Source organism: Jaculus jaculus, chromosome 15 (assembly GCF_020740685.1).
Source record: "Jaculus jaculus isolate mJacJac1 chromosome 15, mJacJac1.mat.Y.cur, whole genome shotgun sequence".
NCBI lineage: Eukaryota > Metazoa > Chordata > Mammalia > Rodentia > Dipodidae > Jaculus > Jaculus jaculus.
Genome location: NC_059116.1, coordinates 26,991,082 through 27,013,329, shown reverse-complemented (window position 1 = coordinate 27,013,329; position 22,248 = coordinate 26,991,082). Strand labels below are relative to the sequence as shown.

Genomic DNA, 22,248 nt, shown 5'->3' with positions numbered 1-22,248 from the left:
CGTGTGCATCTGACTTGCATGGGTACTGGGGAATTGAACCTGGGTCTTTAGGCTTCACAGGCAAGTGCTTTAACCACTAAGCCATCTCTCCAGCCCTCTTTTTTCTTTTTTTAAAATTAATTATTCTTGAAGCAAGCTCAACAGAGTGGTCCTTTTTTTATGAAAGAGAGAGAGAGAGACAGAGAGAGAGAGAGAGAGAGAATTGGCCTGCTAAGGCATCTAGCCACTAATCGAACTCTGGGCACGTGTGCCATCTTGCACGCATGTGTGGCCGTGTCACATGTGTGTCACCTTGTGCAATTGCTTACATGTGGGGAGTTGAACATGGGTCCGTAGGCTTTGCAGTCAAGTGCCTGGGCCTTAACCACTAAGCCATTTTTCCAGCATAGGTCTTGTATTTTTTTTTTTTAATATTTGTTTATTTTTTTGAGAGAAGGAAATAGGCAGACAGTGAGAGAATGGGTGCATCAGGGCCTCCAGCCACTGCAAAGGAATTCCAGATGCATGCCCTACCTTTTGCATCTGGCTTATGTGGGTACTAGGGAATTGAACCTGGGTCCTTAGGCTTCACAGGCAAGTAACTGCTAAGCCATCTCTTCAGCTGTAATATTTTTATTTGCAAGCAGAGAGAGAGAGAGAGAAAGAGAGAGAGGGATTGGCAGAGATAGACTGAGAAAATGGGAGCACCAGGGCCTCCAGTGTTGCAGACGAACTCCAGATGCATGTGCCATTTTGTTCATTGGCTTTATGTGGCTACTGCTCGCGTTTAATCCCAGCACTTGGGGGACAGAGGTAGAATCTCCATGATTTTGAGAGGTCAGTCTGGGCTAGAGTGAGACCCTACCTCAAAACTCCTTTCCCCCCAATAAAAGACAGCTTGGTTTTCTTAAAAATGGCAGAGCCGGGCATGGTGGTATATACTTTTTTTTTGGGAGGGGGGTTGTTTCGAGGTAGGGTTTCACTCTAGCCCAGGCTGACCTGGAATTCACTATGGAGTCTCAGGGTGGCCTCGATCTCATGGCAATCCTCCTACCTCTGCTTCCTGAGTGCTGGAATTAAAGGCATGCATTACCACGCCTGGCTTTGGTATATGCTTTTAATCCCAGCATTTGGGATGATCACTGTGAATTGGTGACCTACATAGTGAATTCCAAATCTGCTTGGCTAGAGCGAAATCCTACCTCAAAAAAAGGGTGTGTGTGGGGGGGGTTGCTGGATGCAGGTGAAGGTGGTGGCCCATGTCTTTAGTCCCAACTCCCAGAACACTGAGGTAGGAGGATCACCATGAGCTCCAGGACAGCCTGGGCTAAGTAAGACCCTGCCTCAAAAACAAAACAAAATGAAAGGCAAGATGTGGAATCCTGTACCTTACCCGTTTAAGACTTGTCAAATAGTGGTTGTTGAGTGCTGTTCGAAGAATAGAAAAACAAACAAACAAAAATACGAATAGAAAAACCATTATGAATGATTCGATAAGCATAATTATTTTTTATTCCTATTTTAAAAATTTTTATTTATTTATTTGAGAGAGGGAGTGAGAGAGGGAGGGAGAGAGGCAGAGAAAGAGACAGAAAGGGCTTTTATCTTTTTATTTATTAATTTTTTTATTTGAGAGTGACAGACAGAGAAAAAGAGGCAGTGAGACAGAGAATGAATGAGAATGGGTGCACCAGGGCCTCCAGCCACTGCAAATGAACTTCAGATGCGTGCACCACCTTGTGCATCTGGCTTACATGGGTCCTGGGGAATCAAGCCTCGAACTGGAGTCCTTAGGCTTCACAGGCAAGCGCTTAATTGCTAAGCCATTTCTCCAGTCCCTGGTCTTTTATCTTTAAAAAAAAAAAATCTAATGTACATACATGTGAAACCAGGAAGTCCGTTACTCGATTAACTAGCCATGCAGTCTTGTTGAAGTTTGCTACTTGCAATTATTTTGCGGGGCAAATAGGAAAAGTTGATGCGCAGGTAACAAATCTTTTATTAAACTCTGGAATTGATTAGAATGCTGGTGTGTTTACACAGGTAGGAGGAAGGTTGTTTTTAATATTGGTATTTGTTTTGTTTTAATAGGTATCAACAGATGTTGCATACAAATTTGGTATACCTTGCTACAATAGCAGATTCGAATCAAAATATGCAGTCTCTTTTACCAGCAGTAAGTACCTTTAAAATAGTGTGAATAGACAGTTTTTGCAGTCATACGATATGACATGTTTTTGCCTAGTAATATTTGAGTTTTAGTTCACTATTCTTTAATTACTATGACAATATTAAAGTATTTTATATTATCTAAAAGCCTTATTTTTAAAAATCACAGTTTTGGGTACATGTATATGATGTATTTTGGTCATCTTCACCTTCCTTCTTACCATCACCTATCCCTTCTCATTCTTGCTAAACCCCTCCTCCCTCCCAAGTAACCTCCTTTCCACTGTCACCCCCTAAAAGCTTCATTATTCTACAGTAATTCATTTTAATTAATTCACTTAAAACCAATTCCTCCCTGAGGAAATTGTTTTCGTCCACTTGTCCACCTACCTTCTTATTTTTAGTTCTATAAGAAATTTGCTTATGCATTTCACAACAAATAGTCAATATTTCCATATGCAGATGGTAGGACTGTTACCTTACCCAACAAACTTAAACATAATTTCTTTTTTTTTTTTCTGGTTGTTTTTTTTTTTTTTTTCCCCTGAAGTGGTTCTTACTTTTTAGTTTCAGACTGGCCTAAGACTTGGCATTCTTCCTGCCTACTGAGTGCTGGGATTAAAAGTGTGTACTATCACACCTGGCTTTACCATAATTTCTTAACATCTATAATAAGCAGTTTATCTCCAATTTTCTTTAAAAACCTAAATGTTTTAAACGTGTTTGATTGCCTCATATCTGAGGTCCTCAGATAACATTAGTTGGTATTAATCTGGATTGATAGATCCTTTTTAATTTCCATTATTGTTGATAGAATTGAGTTACGGATTTGGCAATTATATACTCAGTCAATTTTGGTTTTTCAAGGTAGGGTCTCGCTCTAGCCCAGGCTGACCTGGAATTCACTATACAGTCTCGGGGTGGCCTTGAACTCAATGGTGATCCTCCTACCTCTGCCTCCTGAGTGCTGGGATTAAAGGCGTGCACCACCACACCTGGCTGCTTGATCACTTTTTAACATGGATTTCCATCTCTCACTGGCTATAACTAACAATCAGAGAAACTTAATTAGGTTTTTTGAGTGTTTCATTGGTAGTATTGTGTATTTCCTGTTGGATCACACCAAGTGGATCTGCTCCAGTGTTCTGTTTTCCCCAGTTAAGACTGCACAATGGATGTATTTGATCCCAACATGATCAGTCCATTTTCTTTTTTTATTTTTAAATTTTTTATTTATTTATTTGAGAGCGACAGACACAGAGAGAAAGACAGGTAGAGGGAGAGAGAGAGAATGGGCGCGCCAGGGCTTCCAGCCTCTGCAAACGAACTCCAGACGCGTGCGCCCCCTTGTGCATCTGGCTAACGTGGGACCTGGGGAACCGAGCCTCGAACCGGGGTCCTTAGGCTTCACAGGCAAGCGCTTAACCGCTAAGCCATCTCTCCAGTCCGATCAGTCCATTTTTATAGTTCCCTGCCTGTCTTTCCGTGAACAGTTTTAATAGTTATAGTTATTTATTTTGTTGGCCAGGTCTTTCATATCATTTTGGGATTACAGAATGGTAAATTTTGAAATTCTTACACTTATGAGCTGTGTGTGTGTGTGTGTGTGTGTGTGTGTGTGTGTACGTGCATGTGCGCACGTCAGATTCTCTTGCTGTTGCAACAACCCGCACACTAGCACCACTTTGGGCTTATGTGAGTGGCTTAGGAATTAAACCCAGGCTACCAGGTTTTGCAGGAAAATGCCTTTAATCACTGAGCCATCTCCTTAGCCCCTATACTTGTTTTTTTTTAAATTAATTAATTAATTATTTTTATCAACGATTTCCATGATTGTAAACACTATCCCATGGTAATGCCCTCACTCCCCCCACTTTCCCCTTTGAAACTGCACTCTCCATCATATCCCCTCCCCTTCTCAATCAGTCTCTCTTTTATTTTGATATCATGATCTTTTCCTCCTTTTATGATGGTCATGTGTAGTTAGTGTCAGGCACTGTGTGGTCATGGATATCCAGACCATTTTATGTCTGGAGGAGCATCCTACCCTTCCTTTGGCTCTTACATTCTTTCTGCCACTTTTTTTTTTAAATTTTTTTTTTTTAAATTTATTTGCTTATTTTATTTATTTACTTATTTGAGAGTGACAGAGAGAGAGAAAGAGAGAGGCAGATAGAGAGAGAATTGGCATGCCAGGGCCTCCAGCCGCTGCAACCGAACTCTAGATGCATGTGCCTCCTTGTGCATCTGGCTTATGTGGGTCCTGGGGAATCGAGCCTTGAACTGGGGGCCTCAGGCTTCATAGGCAAGTACTTAACTGCCAAGCCATCTCTCCAGCCCCCATCTTTGTAATTATTTTTTTAAGAAAGAAAAACATCCTGTCAGGTAATTGAGAGAAGAATCAGCATTATATGAATGAGAAACAGCAGGTCATGTGAGCAAGGGACAAGGAACTTTGACTCCAAAATTTCTTTAACATTGGCTCAAAGGAAGAGATTTAGGAGTAAGATGAGCTGACCTCTGCTGATCCCTAGTATGAATACATGTGCGCATACACGTACATACACACACACATACACACACACACACAAACACACATTATAATGTTTGAAGGCCACCTATTGTTTTCAGCATTCTTGTGGGCAGTTTGCTACTTTCCTTTTCTTCTGAAGGTTTTTTTTTTTGTTGTTTTTTACTTTTTTTTTTTTTTGAGAGCAACAGACATAGAAGGAGGCAGACACAGAGAGATAGAGAGAATGGGTGTGCCAGGGCCTCCAGCCACTGCAAACGAACTCCAGACGCATGCGCCCCCTTGTGCATCTGGCTAATGTGGCTCCTGGGGAATCGATCCTCGAATCAGGGTCCTTAGGCTTCACAGGCAAGTGCTTAACCGCTAAGCCATCTCTTCAGCCCCAGTTTTTTTTTGTTTTTTTTTCTTTTTTGAGTCAGGGTTTCACTCTAGCCCAGGCTGACCTGCCACTCACTCTGTAGTCCCAGGCTGGCCTCAAACCCAGAGATCCTCCTCTGCTTCCCTGGGGTTAAAGTCATGCGCCGCTATGCCCAGCCAGTTTGTTACTTTTAATGTCCGTTGCTTTCAGTGGTGACTAGCATGTCTCATGAACATGCACATTCATCTGGGCCAAGAGTACAACCAGCTCGTTGGAGGATGAAGCAAAGGGCTCAGCTTGAGGTCATGTCAGCATATCCAACATGCCTTGTCCATATTGGTCCTCTGTGAAGTTCAGGGCAGAGACGATCTGAGGCTAGGAAATTTGGCTATGTTGTTAAGCAGGCTGGTTGCATGGTTACATGGTTTTAAGATTAACTTCAGGGCATGAGTTCAGTATAGATAGGATTTTTTTTTTTGTTATTTATGTTTATTTATTTGAGAGAGACAGAGAGGGACAGAAAGAGGCAGATAGAGAGAGGGAGAGAGAATGGGCATGCCAGGGCTTCCAGCCACTGCAAACGAACTCCAGATGCGTGCGTCCCCTTGTGCATCTGGCTAACGTGGGTCCTGGGGAGTCGAGAGCCTCGAACTTCTCTCCAGCCCTGCATAGATAGGAATTTAACCGAAAGGGCTTCTCACAGAAATATTCTTTGAAAAGTCACCTTTAAGGCCTGTGAGACGGATTCTCAGCTTCCTCTACTTTGCACATTGAAGAGGTATTCCCGTGGAGATCGTGTCAGGGTGAGGTGGTCTGGTTGGGCCGGTGCGCTCTGGAGGGCAGCATGGTCAGCCTCACTTCCGCTCTGACGGCCCTGCGAAGGACGCCGCAGAGGCAGGATCGGATGGTAATGAGAAGGCAAACGACTAAGACAGCTACTGGCTCTTAGGTAGCTCATCCTGGCTGGTGGAGTTAGCGCCGGGGAATTGAAGCTTAGGGGAGAGTTTTTTGTCTGCTGCCAGGTCGTGGTCTTTGGGTGCTGGCTCATAGTATGTCTTGGCCAGTCTTGTTGGGATCCCAAGAGGACCCGTGGGAGACAGCACAGAAGCAGAGCCTGGGCCCCAGGTGATGAGAAGAACGGAAGTCAGCTCTTGGTTGAGCCCTTCAGGTAGCTTACATAAAACCATGGATCTGCGTAAAAACATTTTTTTTTGGTTTTGTTTTTTGTTCTATAACTTTATTCATGCTGTTTATCATGCACAGTATGGAACTTTATTCATACATAAGTAAAAATGGAAAAAAAAGCCAAAGGACATGTAATATGTTATATTTAACAAGACATAAATGGCGTACAGTTACTTTCAAAGTGGTAACTTGAAATCTGTCTTGGTTTCACGTAGGCCTGTGTTTAGAGTATTTGACTCTCACGTCATGGACCTATTTGGGGACATAGTTTTGAGTTGAGGAGGTGCAGCTTGTTTGATAGGATGACTGAGGGATGGCTTTGAAGGTTACAGCCGGTGCCCAGGCTCTTGTTTGCCTTACGATTTTTGTCCGTCATGACATGCTGTCCTGTCACTTGGATGTCTGGCAGAAGGCTTGTGGTCAAGCAGCTACATGTAAGATGCGGGCATTGTCATCCGAAGAGGACATACAGGACAGGGAAAGGGTTCCAGTTCATTTTTCTTTAAATTTGTTCTCTTCACCCTGGCCAGTTCTGGGATGAGGCCTCTGCTACACCCCTGTGGCCCGGAGCCATGCTCCAGCTTGAAGATCAACTCAGGCTTGGTCAGGCACTGTCCCCAAAGTCGCAGGCTGTTGTCTTCTCCAGCCTCACTTCCCTGTAGAAGGTCCTCTGAGAAGCCAGCCTCAGCCACTCCTGCCCGCTGAACTGCCCAGGTTCATCCTCGCGTGACCCCACCTGCAGCTTGTGGGGCCCAGGTTCATCCTCGCGTGACCCCACCTGCAGCTTGTGGGGCCCAGGTTCATCCTCACGTGACCCCACCTGCAGCTTGTGGGGCCCAGGTTCATCCTCACGTGACCCCACCTGCAGCTTGTGGGGCCCAGGGACCCTCCCTCGCACCCTCCTGCAGCAGCATTTGGATTCTCAGAAAACTTCAAAATCTCCACACATCATTCCCGGCTTCTGGGACATTCAGGATCCTTCCTGGTATTTCCCCTACCATCTTGCACACAGCCACAGAGGCCAGATACAATCTCCTCAGACTCCAGAGAAGAAATGCAACCTGGTACCCAGACTTCTTGTTTTCGATGTGGTTTTTCTTTTGTTTGTTTGTTTGTTTGTTTTGTTTTCAGATGTTAAGGGGAATTGAGAAGATGAATTTAAAAAATTTAAAGTTGCTTTAGCAAGTTGTTCTTGAACAGCCAGTCCCTTATACCCCCCTTTGTTTATATATTGACTTTTGAGTAATAAATAGACTTGCTTGACCATAGCTTGTCCTTGGGGGTTACAGGGAATGCCATGAAACGTGTATTTCTCATAGTTGACAAAAAGAGGTAAAATCTTTGGATATATAAGTATACATATATAATTTGTTGTGGAATTTCCATGACAGAAAAAGTCCTGAGTAAATGTTTGCAAACAGCTCAGCAGATTCATGTGATTGAGCAAAATCAAACCAAGAAAAAATAACACAGACACGAACAAATTTAAAATACCAAAGTAAGGAATGGGAGTTATGCCCATTTGTCACCCAGTTCATCAGGATGAAGACCCGGGGGCTTACTCCCCTTGATAATGGGTCCCAATGACTGACAGCCAAGACAAGACTGAGTAGTTGAGCTTGAATCTGTGATAATTGAAATTGTTTTTGTTAGGATTTCTTTGCTTGGTGAAAAAAAATAAATGAGAAGTTGTTTGTCGAAAGAGAGGCATAACTGGGTATTTTATATGATAGTTTCCCTCTGTAAGGGGGCCGGGCAATTTTGCATGGGATCAGATGTGTTGAATGAAAGCCAGATAGTTTCCTTTATAAAGAAGGCTTTGAATAGAAGTAAAGACTGATAATAAAAAGGAACCAGATGTATAAGCCAAGGTGGCTTGAAATAAAAGTGGGATGGCTTGAGCCCACATAGAGTCTGTAAGTAAACTATAAGGATGTTTGGGGAGTTGTTTAAAAGCAGAAAGGGGGCCGGGCGAGGTGGTGCACACCTTTAATCCCAGCACTTGGCAGGCAGTGGTAGGAGGATTGCTGAGCGTTGGAGGCCATCCTGAGACTACATAGTGAATTCCACATCAGCCTGAACTAGCGTGAGACTGAGACCCTACCTCAGAAAACCAAAAATAAGTAATTCTTTGTTGGTGTTGAGTATAAATTTTTTGTTAAGCTGTATAGGAATTGGCAGTTAATCATTCAGTCACTGTTGTAAGAGAATGGGGAGTGTTACAAATGAATAGACAGGTAAGTCTAGGAGTGCGAGAGAAAGCTAGCTGTTTTTGTTGTATGGCTTGATTTATTAGCTGCAGCTGCTAGAAGTGAGTTTAGACTAGTGTCCCCTTTAAGAAAGGCAAATAGCTGCATTAGGATAAAGCTAGAAGTGAGTTTAGACTAGTGTCCCCTTTAAGAAAGGCAAATAGCTGCATTAGGATAAAGCTAGAAGTGAGTTTTTAGACTAGTGTCCCCTTTAAGAAAGGCAAATAGCTGCATTAGGATAAAGCTAGAAGTGAGTTTTTAGACTAGTGTCCCCTTTAAGAAAGGCAAATAGCTGCATTAGGATAAAGCTAGAAGTGAGTTTTTAGACTAGTGTCCCCTTTAAGAAAGGCAAATAGCTGCAGTAGGATAAAGCTAGAAGTGAGTTTAGACTAGTGTCCCCTTTAAGAAAGGCAAATAGCTGCATTAGGATAAAGCTAGAAGTGAGTTTTTAGACTAGTGTCCCCTTTAAGAAAGGCAAATAGCTGCATTAGGATAAAGCTAGAAGTGAGTTTAGACTAGTGTCCCCTTTAAGAAAGGCAAAGAGCTGCATTAGGAATTGCCAAGGAAGGTAGGAGCCAGTTGAGGTTACATAAGAGCTGTTGATGAGTATATACTGTTAGCTTTTTTTTGGAACAGATAATTGTAATTGGTGAGGTTTGATAGAAAAATGAGTAACAATATGATCAATGTAGCTGTAGGGAACATCTAACAAAAAATTTTTATCCAGGGCTAGCTGTAAGTGAAGATTTTGTAGTGAGATTTGTAAACCTTTGAAAACAATCTGATTGGTACTTTCAGAGAAGGAGGTTAGTGAAATTTTTGTCTAATGGGGTGTGTTGCCTTTTTACCCTCAACTGAGAGAAGGTGGGGCCGCTGGCCAGGCCTTGAGAAGGACTTTGCAGTGACAGCGAAGCCTGCCAGTTATGGTAGGGACTGAAAAAGCAAGCCTTTGTCATCTGTGTGTAAGTCAATAATAGGATAATTTTGAGGGACTAGGGCAGGAGAAGAAAATGCCAGTGCCCCAGCAACCACTAACTGCCAGTAATCCTGGGGGGGGGGGGTTCGAGCTCCTCTGCCACCCAGAGGGAATATTGGCGGACCCGATCTTGTGCTGATAGCAGCAAGCACCGTGAGCTCGTGAGCGGAACAGCCATGTCATTTCCACTCCTGCCCACCTTCTGCATTGCTCCCCTAGCCCTGGGGCGCCTTAGCACCGCACGCTTATCAGTCACTTTATTCTCGGCACTTCCATGATTTCGAGTCTCCAGTATTCACCACGCGCTGCAGAAAGAAGCTTTGCCAACCAGAGCCCAGAGCAGCGTTTGTCTATGGCCCAAACATCGAGTTCTTGATGTTGCTGGGGATCAAAGTTCTTGAGCTTCTCACTGCACTCCTTTCTCCGCTCTTACCGCATCTCCTGAGTAGCTGGGGAAGAGGCGCAGTGTAAAAGATGGCCTCTGCTGGTTGTGGCGTGCCGCTCTCCACGTCCCTTCTTCTGCCACCTCATCAAACTCTCTTTGTAACTTCTGGGTTTGGGCAAGCCTGGGTTATGTCAACTTGTCCTAATTTGAAGTATTATTCCTACAACATGTAGAATTATCTTGAAGTCTTAAGTGGTATAGCTTCTAAAATACTTGCCAGAAACTATTACATTCTCTCCTAGTTTTATAAAAATATAAAAACAATTTTTGGTTAGAATATGTGTGTGTGTGTGTGTGTGTGTGTGTGTGTGTGTGTGTTCGTGTGTGCTTTAGAGCAGAGTCTAGTTGTATTGTCTAGGCTGGCCTTGAATTGACTATGTAGTCCCAAACTGGACTTGAATTCTCATCCCCCGTGCCATGGCCTTGTGATTGCTGGGTTGTGTATCTTGAGGTTTAGTTATTCATTTCTCTTGCCTTCTTTTTTTTTTTTTTTCCCCCCCAAGGTAGGGTCTTGCTTGCTCTAGCCCAGGCTGACCTAGAATTCACTGTGTAGTCTGAGGCTGGCCTTGAACTCACAGTGATTCTCCTACCTTTGCCTACTGAGTGTGTGCGCCACCACTCCTGGCTCTCTTGCCTTTCTGAAGGGATGCCATATATTTTTTTCTTTTCAAAATTTTTTTTATTAGCAATTTCCATGATTATAAAAAATATCCCATGGTAATACCCTCTCTCCCCCCACTTTCCCTTTTGAAACTCCATTCTCCCTCATATCCCCTCCCCCTCTCAATCAGTCTCTTTTCTTCCTATTATGATGGTCTTGTGTAGGTAGTGTCAGGCACTGTGAGGTCATGGATATCCAGGCCATTTTGTGTCTGTGGGGAGCACATTGTAAGGAGTCCTGCTCTTCCTTTGGCTCTTACATTCTTTCTGCCACCTCTTCTGCAATAGACCCTGAGCCTTGGAAGGTATGATAGAGGGACTGTAGTACTGAGCACTGCAGTCGTTTCTTTCCATCACCATGATACCTTCTGAGTCGTCCCAAGGTCACTGCCATCAGAAAAGAGAAGAAGGTCCTCTACCAAAGTGAGAGTAACGTTAATATAAGGGTATGAACATTAAGAGAAGTGCTTACCAGGCAGTTTGATAAGCATAGTATATACATACATTTAGCCAGCCAGCAGCAGACGTTAACACCTCTAGGGCTCATGACTACCCCTGTTTTAAGTTTTCAGTATCAGGGATGTATTTCCTCCCATGGAGCGGGCTTCCAGTCCAATTAGAGGGCAGTTGGTTTCCACCATGACAGACATGCCACTATTGCACCTGTTGACTCATTTGGCCTGGCTGGTTGAATATAAGGCTTGCAGTGTCCACTGTGGAGTATCTTCACTGGTGATTTCTCTCTCTCCCATTGAACTGCATGCAGAATGGCTTCTTCCAGCTTTCTGTTAGCAGGTCTACATGGAGGAGGTTATCAGCTCAGTACCAACAGGATTTCTCAGTGGGGATGCCATGCTTCTTGAGATGCTAATATGGCAAAATTAACTTGTTATAGAGATTAATTTTGGTGCTCCAAATCTCTACTCATCTGTTATTAAATTCTGACTCTTACCTTCTGCATCTGTTATTTATAGACTTTACATTTTCCTTATAGGATAGAAAATTTACCCATATGTGTTATATTATTACATCTAATTATTGCATGTGATATATTAGTTCTCCATCACATGGACAAAAACTGTCATAAAGGAAGGGATACTTCATTACAAAAGGATTCACCATTTCGTATTGTACTTTACTATTGAAGATGGACATTGCTTTTTCGTATATTTTGAAATAAAGTTTTTGCTTTTCAACATTGGTCAAAGTTTAAAATACATGGCCAGTTGTTATTTACAGATATGAGGGGGCTGAGTTTACAAGGGAGGGTGGATTTTAGAAAGAATATGTGTACTAAATATCATTAGAGAGAGAAGAGAGTTGAGCCAGTGGAAACGGGGATACATGTTGGGTTGCAGAGGGAAGATGAGCATGAGAAAGCTACATTAGCAGTAGCAGAAGTTCAGTCTACCAGAGGTGAGGACTGTTACAAATTGTAGTTTACGTGGGCATGCATGTGTCTGGTGATCAATCCCGGGGCCTTGCCCAGGCTGTGGAAGTACTCATCACTGATATATCCCCAGCCCAAGAACTGTGTATCTTAGACTTATTTTACTCATGTTTTCAGATGAGATTAGGCATGTTTGGGGCAGTATGGCCGTTAGATTACTCAAGTTTTCAGGAATGTGATTTTTCATTTCATTTCAGTTAAATGGTTATGGGAATTGGAAATGTGCTCATAAGGTCAACTTTCAGGTTTTCTCCATTTCCCCTAAGAGGAAATCTGTATTTATAGTAATATTTTAGGTATCTGTAACTGGCTTGCTTTTAGAAGTGTATCCTATTCAAGAGTCAAGAAACCAAAATCCCTAAAAGAAAAATAACTTATTGAACCAGTGCTTCTTTTGGTCATTTTATTTTCACTCATTCATGTGTGTGTGTGTATGTGTGTATGTGTGTATGTATGTATATATATGTATACGTATGTATATATGTATGTGTATATATATGTGTGTGTGTGTGTGTTGTCTCAGGCTGGCCTCAAACTCATGGCAGTCCTCGTACCTCTGTCTCTTGAGTGCTGGGATTAAAGGTATGTATCACCATTCCTGACTCTATTTCCTTTTTTTGTTTTTTAAAGATTTATTTATTTATTTGTTAGAGGAGAGAGAGAGGGAATGGTGTGTCAGGGCCTCCAGCCACTGCAAACGAACTCCAGACGCGTGCGCCCCCTTGTGCATCTGGCTAACATGGGACCTGGGGAAGCCTCGAACCGGGGTGCTTATGCTTCACAGGCAAGTGCTTAGCCATTAAGCCATCTCTCCAGCCCTCCTCCTTAGTTTTAAATCAAGAAGCAACAAATCAGAAATGGATGAGAGGGTGTTGTGCTAATTATTTTTTGTGTATGTTGCTATACACATGTGCAGGGGCTTGTGTGTCTGGATGCCAGAGGACAGCCTTGGGGGTCTTCCCTCAGGTATGCTGTCCTCTTTCTTTGAGGTGGACATCTCTCATTGGCCTGGAACTTACCAGGTTTGGCCAGCAAGCCAGTGAGCCCAGGGATCCATCTGTTCCCACCTCCAACCTCCAACACTGGGTACTGGTATCTGCCACCTGTCTTGGTATTTTTACGTGAGTTCTTGGGATTGAGCTGAGGTCCTTATTTTTGTGACTCAGGCACTTGACTGACAAAGCGCTCATCCAATCTAGAATTGCTTCTTCTTTATATTTTCTATATTGCTTTTCATTTTTCTGATGTGTAAATTTTTTTTTTTTTTTTGTGATGTAACATTTCTACAAAACTCTGGGCAGTGTTTGTGTAGCTGTGTTTTCCAAATGCTCCAGTAAATACACTTTCATTCTAGGTTCAGTGAGTCAGCTGCAGAGCATTATTTAGAATTTTTTAAATTTGTTTGAGAGAGAGAGATTGAGGGGATAGGCATGCCAAGGCCTCCAGCTGCTGTGAACGAATTCCTGATGCATGCCTCACCTCTTGCATCTGGCTTATGTGGGTGATGGGAAATTGAACTTAGGTCCTTAGGCTTCCCAGGTAAGAGCCTTAGCCACTAAGCCATCTCTCCAGTGCCCTAGAGCATCTTGTAAGTACTTCATTGGGTGGCATTTCATACAGTAATTTTTCCTGTACAAGTGTGATAATATTGGTGAAAGAACACATGCTGAAAGCCGTGGAACATTTGGAAGATGGGCAGGATATATATATATATATATATTTTTTTTTTTCTTTCTTTTTTGAGGTAGGGTTTCACTCTAGTCCAGGCTGACCTGGAATTCACTATGTAGTCTCAGGGTGGCCTTGACCTCAAGGTGATCCTCCTACCTCTGCCTCCACGCCCAGCTCAGAATATATCAGTTTAATCAGTACCCTCTTTGTGGTGGGCAAGAATTCCAGGCTGTGCACATCCAAGGCAACCACTGTATGTTGAGTTCTATCCCCTGTCCTTCCATCTGGTTTTGGTACAAATAGAAGAGATAAAAGTATTTTATCCTGCTTTTTCTCACTATTCTGTAGCTTGCTGTTTAATTATGATATTATTAGATATTTTATATTTATTTATTTATTTATTTATTTGAGAGGAGAGAGAATGGGAGCATCAGGGCCTCTAGCCATTGCAATCAAACTCCAGGCGCATGTGCCACTGTGTGTACCTGGCTTACACGGGTTCTGGGGAACTGAACCTGGGTCCTTAGGCTTCCCAGGCAAGCACCTTAATTGCTAAGCCATCTCTCTAGCCCCTAATTATGATATTATTTAAATGAAAGATTTCCAGTCTTATTCAAAGTTAGCAAAATAACTTTTCTTCAGAATTGACATCATTTTAAGACATGGTGTTTGTTAACCTGATAATGTTATTTATTTAGTAAGTATGATAATGCAATTTTTTCTTAACAGGTTTTTTCCTTTGGCTTCCATGATAGTTTTCTTTTTACCTGTCAATCCACACTCAGCTCATCACTTTGTCATACTTGCATTTTCTCAGTCTATACGTTCTTCCTTGGAAAGTTTATCCACACTTCTAGCTTCCTATATCTAGACTTCAGGTTTCTAACTATTCACAGATGGTTCCCAAATATGGATGTTCTTGCCTGAGTGAGAGACAAGAATGTAGCTTCTGCTAGACATAACCATTTGTATATTTCATATGCCTGTTTTGCACAATATTGATAAAGCTCACTTCTCCTCAGCTCCCCCTCTCTTGTCTGATATAAATAAGATTTCCTTTGTGCCCACAGGTTTTATTTTGGTATTTGCATCTTAAGTTGGTATGAGCATTGAGTTCTTTTAGTCAGGAGCATGGTGGGAGTGTCAGACTTCCTAACCTTTCTTTTACCTACCACAGCCTGATCTTCTTTCTCTAGTGCCTACCATGGTTCTACAAAATAAGAGAAGTTAATTAAAACATTGAATGACTAGAGAGATGGCTTAGCTCTTGCTAGCAAGTCTGCTGGCCCAAGTACAGTTCTCTACTGTTGCAGTCTGGTTCGCCCTGCTGGCAGAAAATCCCGACCAAGAGCAGCTTCTGGGGAAGAAGGGTTGATCTTGCTACAGAATCGTGGGGAAGCTCCATGATGGCAGGGAAAATGATGGCATGAGCAGAGGGTGGACATCACCTCCTGGACAACATCAGATGGACAACAGCAATAGGAGAGTGTGCCAAATACTGGCAGGAGGAAGCTGGCTATCACACCCGTAAGCCCTCCCCCAACAGTACACTGCCTCTAGTTGACTTTAATTCCCAAATTGCCATCAGCTGGGGACCTAGCATTCAGAACCCCTAGGTTTATGGGGGACACCTAAGTCAAACCACCACACCCAGCATCCATGTAAAAAGCTGGACGCATGTGGCTGTGATCCCAATGCAACTTTGGCAGTGGGAAGAGGAGCCAGGAGGGTGCAGAAGCCCACAGGCCACAGAGACTGGTGCACACAAAGCAGAACAAGGGAGACCCTGTCTCAAGCGAAGTAGAACGGGATCAACACCCCGTGCTTGTCCTCTGACCTCTACACACACTCTGTGGCGCACACGTACCCATGCACACACATCTTACACACTCATAATTAAAGAAAATCCCATAGTTAAAATAGGAAGTGGGCTAAAAATACAATGTCTTTGTAGTGTTTAATAGATTCAAGACAAATTAAGGCATCAGTATTTATCTGATCGTGAAGTGAGGAATCCTTTTTTTTTTTGAGATGAAAAAGGAAGAAATGAGGAAGATATTGATTTGATTTCTTTAAAAATGTAAAACAGTGTTTTACATGTCTATAACTTCTATGATCAAAAGATAATACAAATTCTCCAGTATAATATATGCTACTTTAGAAACATTGTATTGAAAGTACATTTCAAACAGTGGAAGAAATTACAGTTCTGCCATTGGGGATTAGGGAAAACTCCCCCTTCTGAACACATGCTTTTCATAGACAGCACTGTCTTTTGTAGGGACCTGAGTGGACCTTTCTAGGGATTAATAATTTTGGGGGCTGTTTTACTTTGATGATCTTTCAGATAACAAATATGGTATTTACAGGATTGTATGCAAAATCCCGATGCCCACCTAATATAATCTACATATGTAAAGAGAAGGGATATGTCTCACTATGAAGAATAGAAATGTTTTGGTATATGTATGTATGCAAATGTTTGAATTGTTCACAGCAATATTTAAAATAAATGAAAGTGTCTTCCAAAAATACTAAGGATCTTGAAGATTATCCCTTAAAATACTGTAAGAAGGAGTGGAGAGATGGTTCATTGGGTTGGTGGCTAGGGCACTTGCTTGTGGTGGCCAGATAACATGCCGAGTATTTCACTGTATCACTTGCTTGAACTGGAATCTCTTACTGATACTGTGTGCAAGCCTGGGTGATTCCCTGCTCTCCGCTCTCCAGAGACCAGGGTACTAGGACTGAGGTAACAGGTACATCTGGCCATGCTCAGCTGTTAACGTAGGTTGTGAATCAGGCCCCCTCAGGCCCTCATGCTTGGACAGGAAGGTGTGCTAATCACTGAACCATGTCTCCCCCCTTAGAATGCTCTGCCCTTTTCTTCTTTTCCTTTTCCCCATGCAGGGTCTTACTCTAGTCTAGACTGACCTGGAACTTACTCTGTAGCTCCAGTCTGGCCATTACTCATGACGATCCTTCTACCTCAGCCTGTCCGGATGCTGAGATTCAAGGTGTGCACTGCCATGCCCGGATGCCCTGTTTGTTTAACAGAATGCCAGCCACACTGTGGATGTGTACATAGAAGCTCGCGTCCCTGTTGCTTTCTTCCAGTGAGAATTGTTTCACTTTGGGGTGTGACATGCTAGGAGATCACTTTGAGTTGAATGAGGGTTAATTTGAACTCTCTTTTTTTTAAAATATTTTTTTGTTCATTTTTTATTTATTTATTTGAGAGCGACAGACACAGGGAGAAAGACAGATAGAGGGAGAGAGATAGAATGGGCGCGCCAGGGCTTCCAGCCTCTGCAAACAAACTCCAGATGCGTGCGCCCCCTTGTGCATCTGGCTAACGTGGGACCTGGGGAACCGAGCCTCGAACCGGGGTCCTTAGGCTTCACAGGCAAGCGCTTAACCGCTAAGCCATCTCTCCAGCCCATGAACTCTTGTTAAGGCTTCTCTCTTAAGTGTGATCTTGGTCTAAGGGGAGATTTTTGTGAAGTCTTTGAAGGCCCATCTTACTTGGTGGGCCCCATCCTCCAGCCATGGGCTGCAGCAGCTATACAGTAATCTTTGCCTCCTAGCTACTCTTTTTTGGCAGTTTTATTGAATTTCCTCCCTAATCATGCTTTTCTTTTTTTCTCTCTCTGGGTCTTTTTTTTATGTAGCTGTGTGCTTTCTGCTAGTCAAAAATTCTTATTCTTAGCCGGGCGTGATGACACATGCCTTTAATCCCAGCACTCAGGAGGCACAGGTAGAAGGACTGCTCTGAGTTCGAGGCCAATGTGGGACTACAGAATGAGTTCCATGTCAGCCTGGGCTAGAGTGAGACCTTACCTTAAAAAAACAGGAAAAAAAGAAAAACCTTACTCTTTTTGGTCTAAAGGACTATAGCTTTCTACTTGGGCTCTTTGACGCTAGAACAGGAAACTCAAGGACAAGCCAAGGTCATTGTAGGGTGGGTCTTATAGTCACCCCTTCTTTCAAGAAGTGCAGCTACTCCTGTTTCACATTGCTGTTTCAACGTTTTGTCACCGTTCATGAGACAAAAACAGAAGGTTTGATATATGGTACTCTGTCGTGCTGATAAATAGTGACCAAGGGCATTTTATAGATAAATTACAAAAAAATTAACCAGGGCTAGAGGGATGGCTTAGTGGATAAGGCGTTTGCCTGCAACCAAAGGACCCAGGTTCAATTCTCTAGGACCCACATTAGCCAGATGCACAAGGGGGAACAAACATCTGGAGTTCATTTGCAGTGGCTGGAGGCCCTGGCATGCCCATTCTCTCTCTCTCCCTCTTTCTCTGTCAAATAAATAAATAAATAAAAATAAAATAAATTAACCAGAGTTAAAGCATGATGTATAAAGGATTATTAGAAGTAAGATATCTGACAGTTATCTAAAAATTATTTAAAAACAGAAACAAATTATTAATAATGTAAAGATATAAATTTGATAAATGCTGAAGATAAGAGTTTAAGTTCTCACTAATGATCAATGGTCAGGATTTAGTTGCAACAAAATTAAAAATTAGCTTTGCATGGTAGCACATTCCAGCACTTAGGAGCAGAGGTTAGGAAGATTGTCATGAGGTTGAGGCCACCCTGAGACTACATAGTGAATTCTAGGTCAGCCTGGACTAGAGGCTACCCTGAAAAACAAATTAAAAATTATAATTAGGAGCCGGGTGTGGTGGCGTACGCCTTTAATCCCAGTACTTGGGAAGCAGAGGTAGGAGAATTGCTGTGAGTTCGAGGCCACCCTGAAACTCCATAGTGAATTCCAGGTCAGCCTGGGCTAGAGTGAGACCCTACCTCGAAAAACCAAAAACCAAAACAAAACAAAAATTGTAATTTGGAAAATAAATTTTATTTGTGTTTATGTGCATGTTGTGTATATGTATGTGTGCTCCTATGTGTGTGTGTGTGTGTGAGAGAGAGAGAGAGAGAGAGAGAGAGTGTGTGTGTGTGTGTGTGTGTGTGTGTGTGTGTGTGTAGGTCAGAGGACAACGTTGGGGTCAATTCTAGCCTGTCTACCTCATTCGAGGCCCCTCATTCTTGCCCTTTGTTGTATTTGCCAGGAGCTCTGGGAAATTCTTTTTCTCCACCTCCTATTTCTTTCTTTTTTTTTTTTTTTAATACTGTTATTTACTTAAAAGAGAGAGACACTGCAAACAAATTCCAGATGCATGCATTACTTTGAATCTGCCTTTATGTGGATACTGGGGAATGGAACCTGGACCATCAGAGTTTGCAACAAGTGCTTTAAGCACTAAACCATCTCTCCAGCTCCCATTTCTGTCAGCATGCTAGGATTATAGAAGTCCACTATTATGTGCAGCTTGTGGGGCCTGAGAATTGAACTTGGATCTTCCAACGAGAATGTCAAGCACTTTCTGTACTGAGACATTTCCCCAGTCCCAGAATTGTGAATTTTAAAAAAATGAGGGCTAGTTGAGTAGTGCTTAGCTTTCCCTATGCCTGTTAGCCATTCTTTAAATGTTTAGAGGTTTGGGTGTACGTGTTGGCTAAAGATCAGTGTATACAGAGCTGTGCCAAAGAGCCATATTCACAAAATCTGGAACACTGTATAGGATCTAATGTACATCAACAATGTGGGAACAGTTTCCTGGACTGGCCATGACACACACGCGGGGAAGCAGCCAGGGAAGGAGGCAGAAATCGTGGAGAAGCTGCCTTCCTGCCCTCCTTCACTCTTAAAGTCTCGCTCCTTAGTTTTTCTGCCATAACATCCCTGAGAAGGGAGCCGAGCGTTGCAGACCACCTCATGTCTGTATCTGTTTTCCCTCTCACCCTTTTGTGAACTCTCAAGGTCAGTTAGTGGTTTTCTTCACAATTTCATTAGGAAACGTGCCAACGGCATTCTTTCGAGGCAGCTGTCTGTGTGCCCTTGGTGGCCGTCAGTGATGTTCCTGGTCTACAACAGTGGTATAAAAATGCTGAGCTCAACTGTGTTTCTGTGTTTTTAAAGACACACTCTACTCCATCGCTGTCCATACCCAAGCAGTATAAAATATATCATAGTGGGAGACTTTGGTTCTTTTATAACTTATTATTATTGTCCCTTTTGCACATAAAATCTATCTGAATGTTAAGTCTATCTGAATATTTTAAAAGTGAAATGAGACAGTTTTCTTAAACACAGTTGAAATAACTAATAGGCACAAGAGATCCTAAATAAATATACAAGAATTCTGTTTGTATTGAATAATACAAATTTTATTTTTCCCCCATGAGATTTCTCCCACTCTTTTTCCTCTGTGAGTGTGTGATTGTGTGGTATGCATGTGTGTATATATGTTTGTATGCAAGTGCACACATGTGTGGGTGTGCCTACATGTGGAGGCCAGAGGTCACTGTTGTGTGTCTTTCTCTGTCATTCTCAACCTTACTTTTTTTAAAAAATATTTTTATTTATTTGCAAGAGAGAGAATGAGAATGTATATACCAGGCCTCTCGCCACTGCAGACGAACTCCAGATACATGTTTTACCTTGTGCACCTGTCTTTACGTGGGTACTGGGGAAACAAACCTGGGTTGTTAGGTTTTGCAGGCAAGCGCCTTATCCACTGAATGATCTCTCCAGTCTTCAGCCTTACTTTTTAGATAGAAGGTCTCAAGGTCATCCATTAGGCTAGACCAGCTGGCCAGCAGCCCAGAGAGGCTTGTGTCCTCCTCCCCAGGGCTGGGATTACAGGCACACCAGCACACCTGACATTTTAAGTGGGCTCTAGGGATCAGAACTCAGGTTCTTAGGTTTGCATGGCAAGCACGTTACCACTGAGCCATCTTCCCAGCCCTGAGATTTTTTTTATTTTTTTGTTTGTTTAAAAAAATTTTTGTTTATTTTTTATTTATTTATTTGATTGCCACAGACACAAGAGAGAAAGAGGCACAGGGGGAATGGGTGCGCCAGGGCCTCCAGCCACTGCAAATGAACTCCAGATGCATGCAACCCCTTGTGCATCTGACTTTATGTGGGTCCTGGGAAATTGAGCCTTGAACCAGGGTCCTTAGGCTTCACAGGCAAGTGCTTAACAGCTAAGCTATCTCTCCAGCACTTATTTATTGTTTTTTTAAAATATATTTTATTTATTTATTAGAGAAAGAGAGAGAGTGGCAGTGCCAAGGACTCTAGCCACTGCAAATGAACTCCAGACATACGTGCCACTTTGTACATCTGGCTTTATGTGCATACTGGAGAATCGAACCTGAGTCCTTTGGCTTTGCTAAGCCAACTCTCCAGCTCTTTTTTTTTTTTGAGTGAAGGTCTTGCTTTAGCTCAAGCTGGTCTGGAATTCACTATGGAGTCTCAGGCAGGTCTCAAACTCATGACATCCTTCTACCTCTTCCTCCTTAGTTCTGAGGTTAAAGATGGGTGCCATCACACCTGCCCCAAGATTTTTTAAAAGTAAAATACACTTTAATTGGAGTGGACTTTTGTTCTGAGGTTCTCAGATGCTGTGGCTCTACTAAGCGTCTTGTGAAATTGTGGGGGAGATTAAATAGGGTGTTAATAAGTCCATCATTAATTTGCTTTAGAAGAGATTGAAATGCTTGTCAGTTGTTTTGTTTCTATCCGACTAGTCACATAGGCGGCCGTGATTCCATATGCATCCTCAGTGTCTCAGTATAGCTGTTTCCCTTGTTTCACGAAACTGTCTTCTTTCAGCCACCCACGCAGAATATGCCTATGGGTCCTGGAGGGATGAACCAGAGTGGCCCTCCCCCACCTCCGCGCTCTCACAACATGCCTTCAGATGGAATGGTAGGTGGGGGTCCCCCTGCACCACACATGCAGAACCAGATGAACGGCCAGATGCCGGGTAAGTTTTTCTCCTCTAAGACATTAACACCAGAGTTGCTTAGCAACTGAACCGACATGGGGGCTCAAGGGATACTAGATTGTTGATGACAAAACTGCTTTGAATGCCCCCGAGTGCAGGCTCTCTTAGAGTTTGTTAGCTACAGAGCTACGTGACCTGTATTCAGTGTTTATCAGGCTGCCCTTGGGCTTTGATGTGGCTGACACACAGCATTCCTCTGATGAACAGAACTGGCTAAATTTAGTCTGTCTGAAACTCTGCAATACAGTTGGCTTTAGAAGCTTTTTGGGGAGGGGGAGACAAGGGATTGTGCCATGGCTTAAGAATTAAAAATGTGTTTCTGGAAAAGAAGTTTGACATTTCCCTGCATTCTTTATTTTCTTAGAAATTTACTGATCTCTAAAATAGTTACCCCAGAAAGAACACACGGGGAAAGGAAGAAACCGGTCTCTGACATCGGGTGTCTTTAGCAGCATCTCCTCATTGGTACCATTGAAGCTGAATCTAGATTTTTATTAGCACACTTGCTTAGAGAGTAGCATAAATGTGGAAATGATTTGGAAGCAAAATAAAAAGCTGGAAAGTAATGTACTTTCTTATACACTGAGCCATTTTCTCTTCTGTTTACCCACCTTAAACCCAGACTCACTTGCATGGCGCCTTTTTAGGCTGTTGGATACTTAACTTAAAACTCTTTTGTCTTTGTAATAGCCACAGTCCACA

At 42.7% G+C, this 22,248-nt stretch overlaps 1 protein-coding gene across 3 annotated transcripts in view; it reads left to right on the top strand.

Annotated features, from left to right (window-relative positions):
* Ss18 (SS18 subunit of BAF chromatin remodeling complex) overlaps positions 1-22,248 on the top strand; it is a 65,687-nt gene that overhangs the window by 7,381 nt on the left and 36,058 nt on the right. For all 3 annotated transcript variants that reach the window (XM_045134846.1, XM_045134845.1, XM_045134847.1), the window contains exons 3-4: positions 2,071-2,155; positions 21,372-21,525. In XM_045134846.1, coding sequence (XP_044990781.1) covers positions 2,071-2,155; positions 21,372-21,525 — 239 coding nt within the window. The remainder of the gene's footprint in view (positions 1-2,070; positions 2,156-21,371; positions 21,526-22,248) is intronic.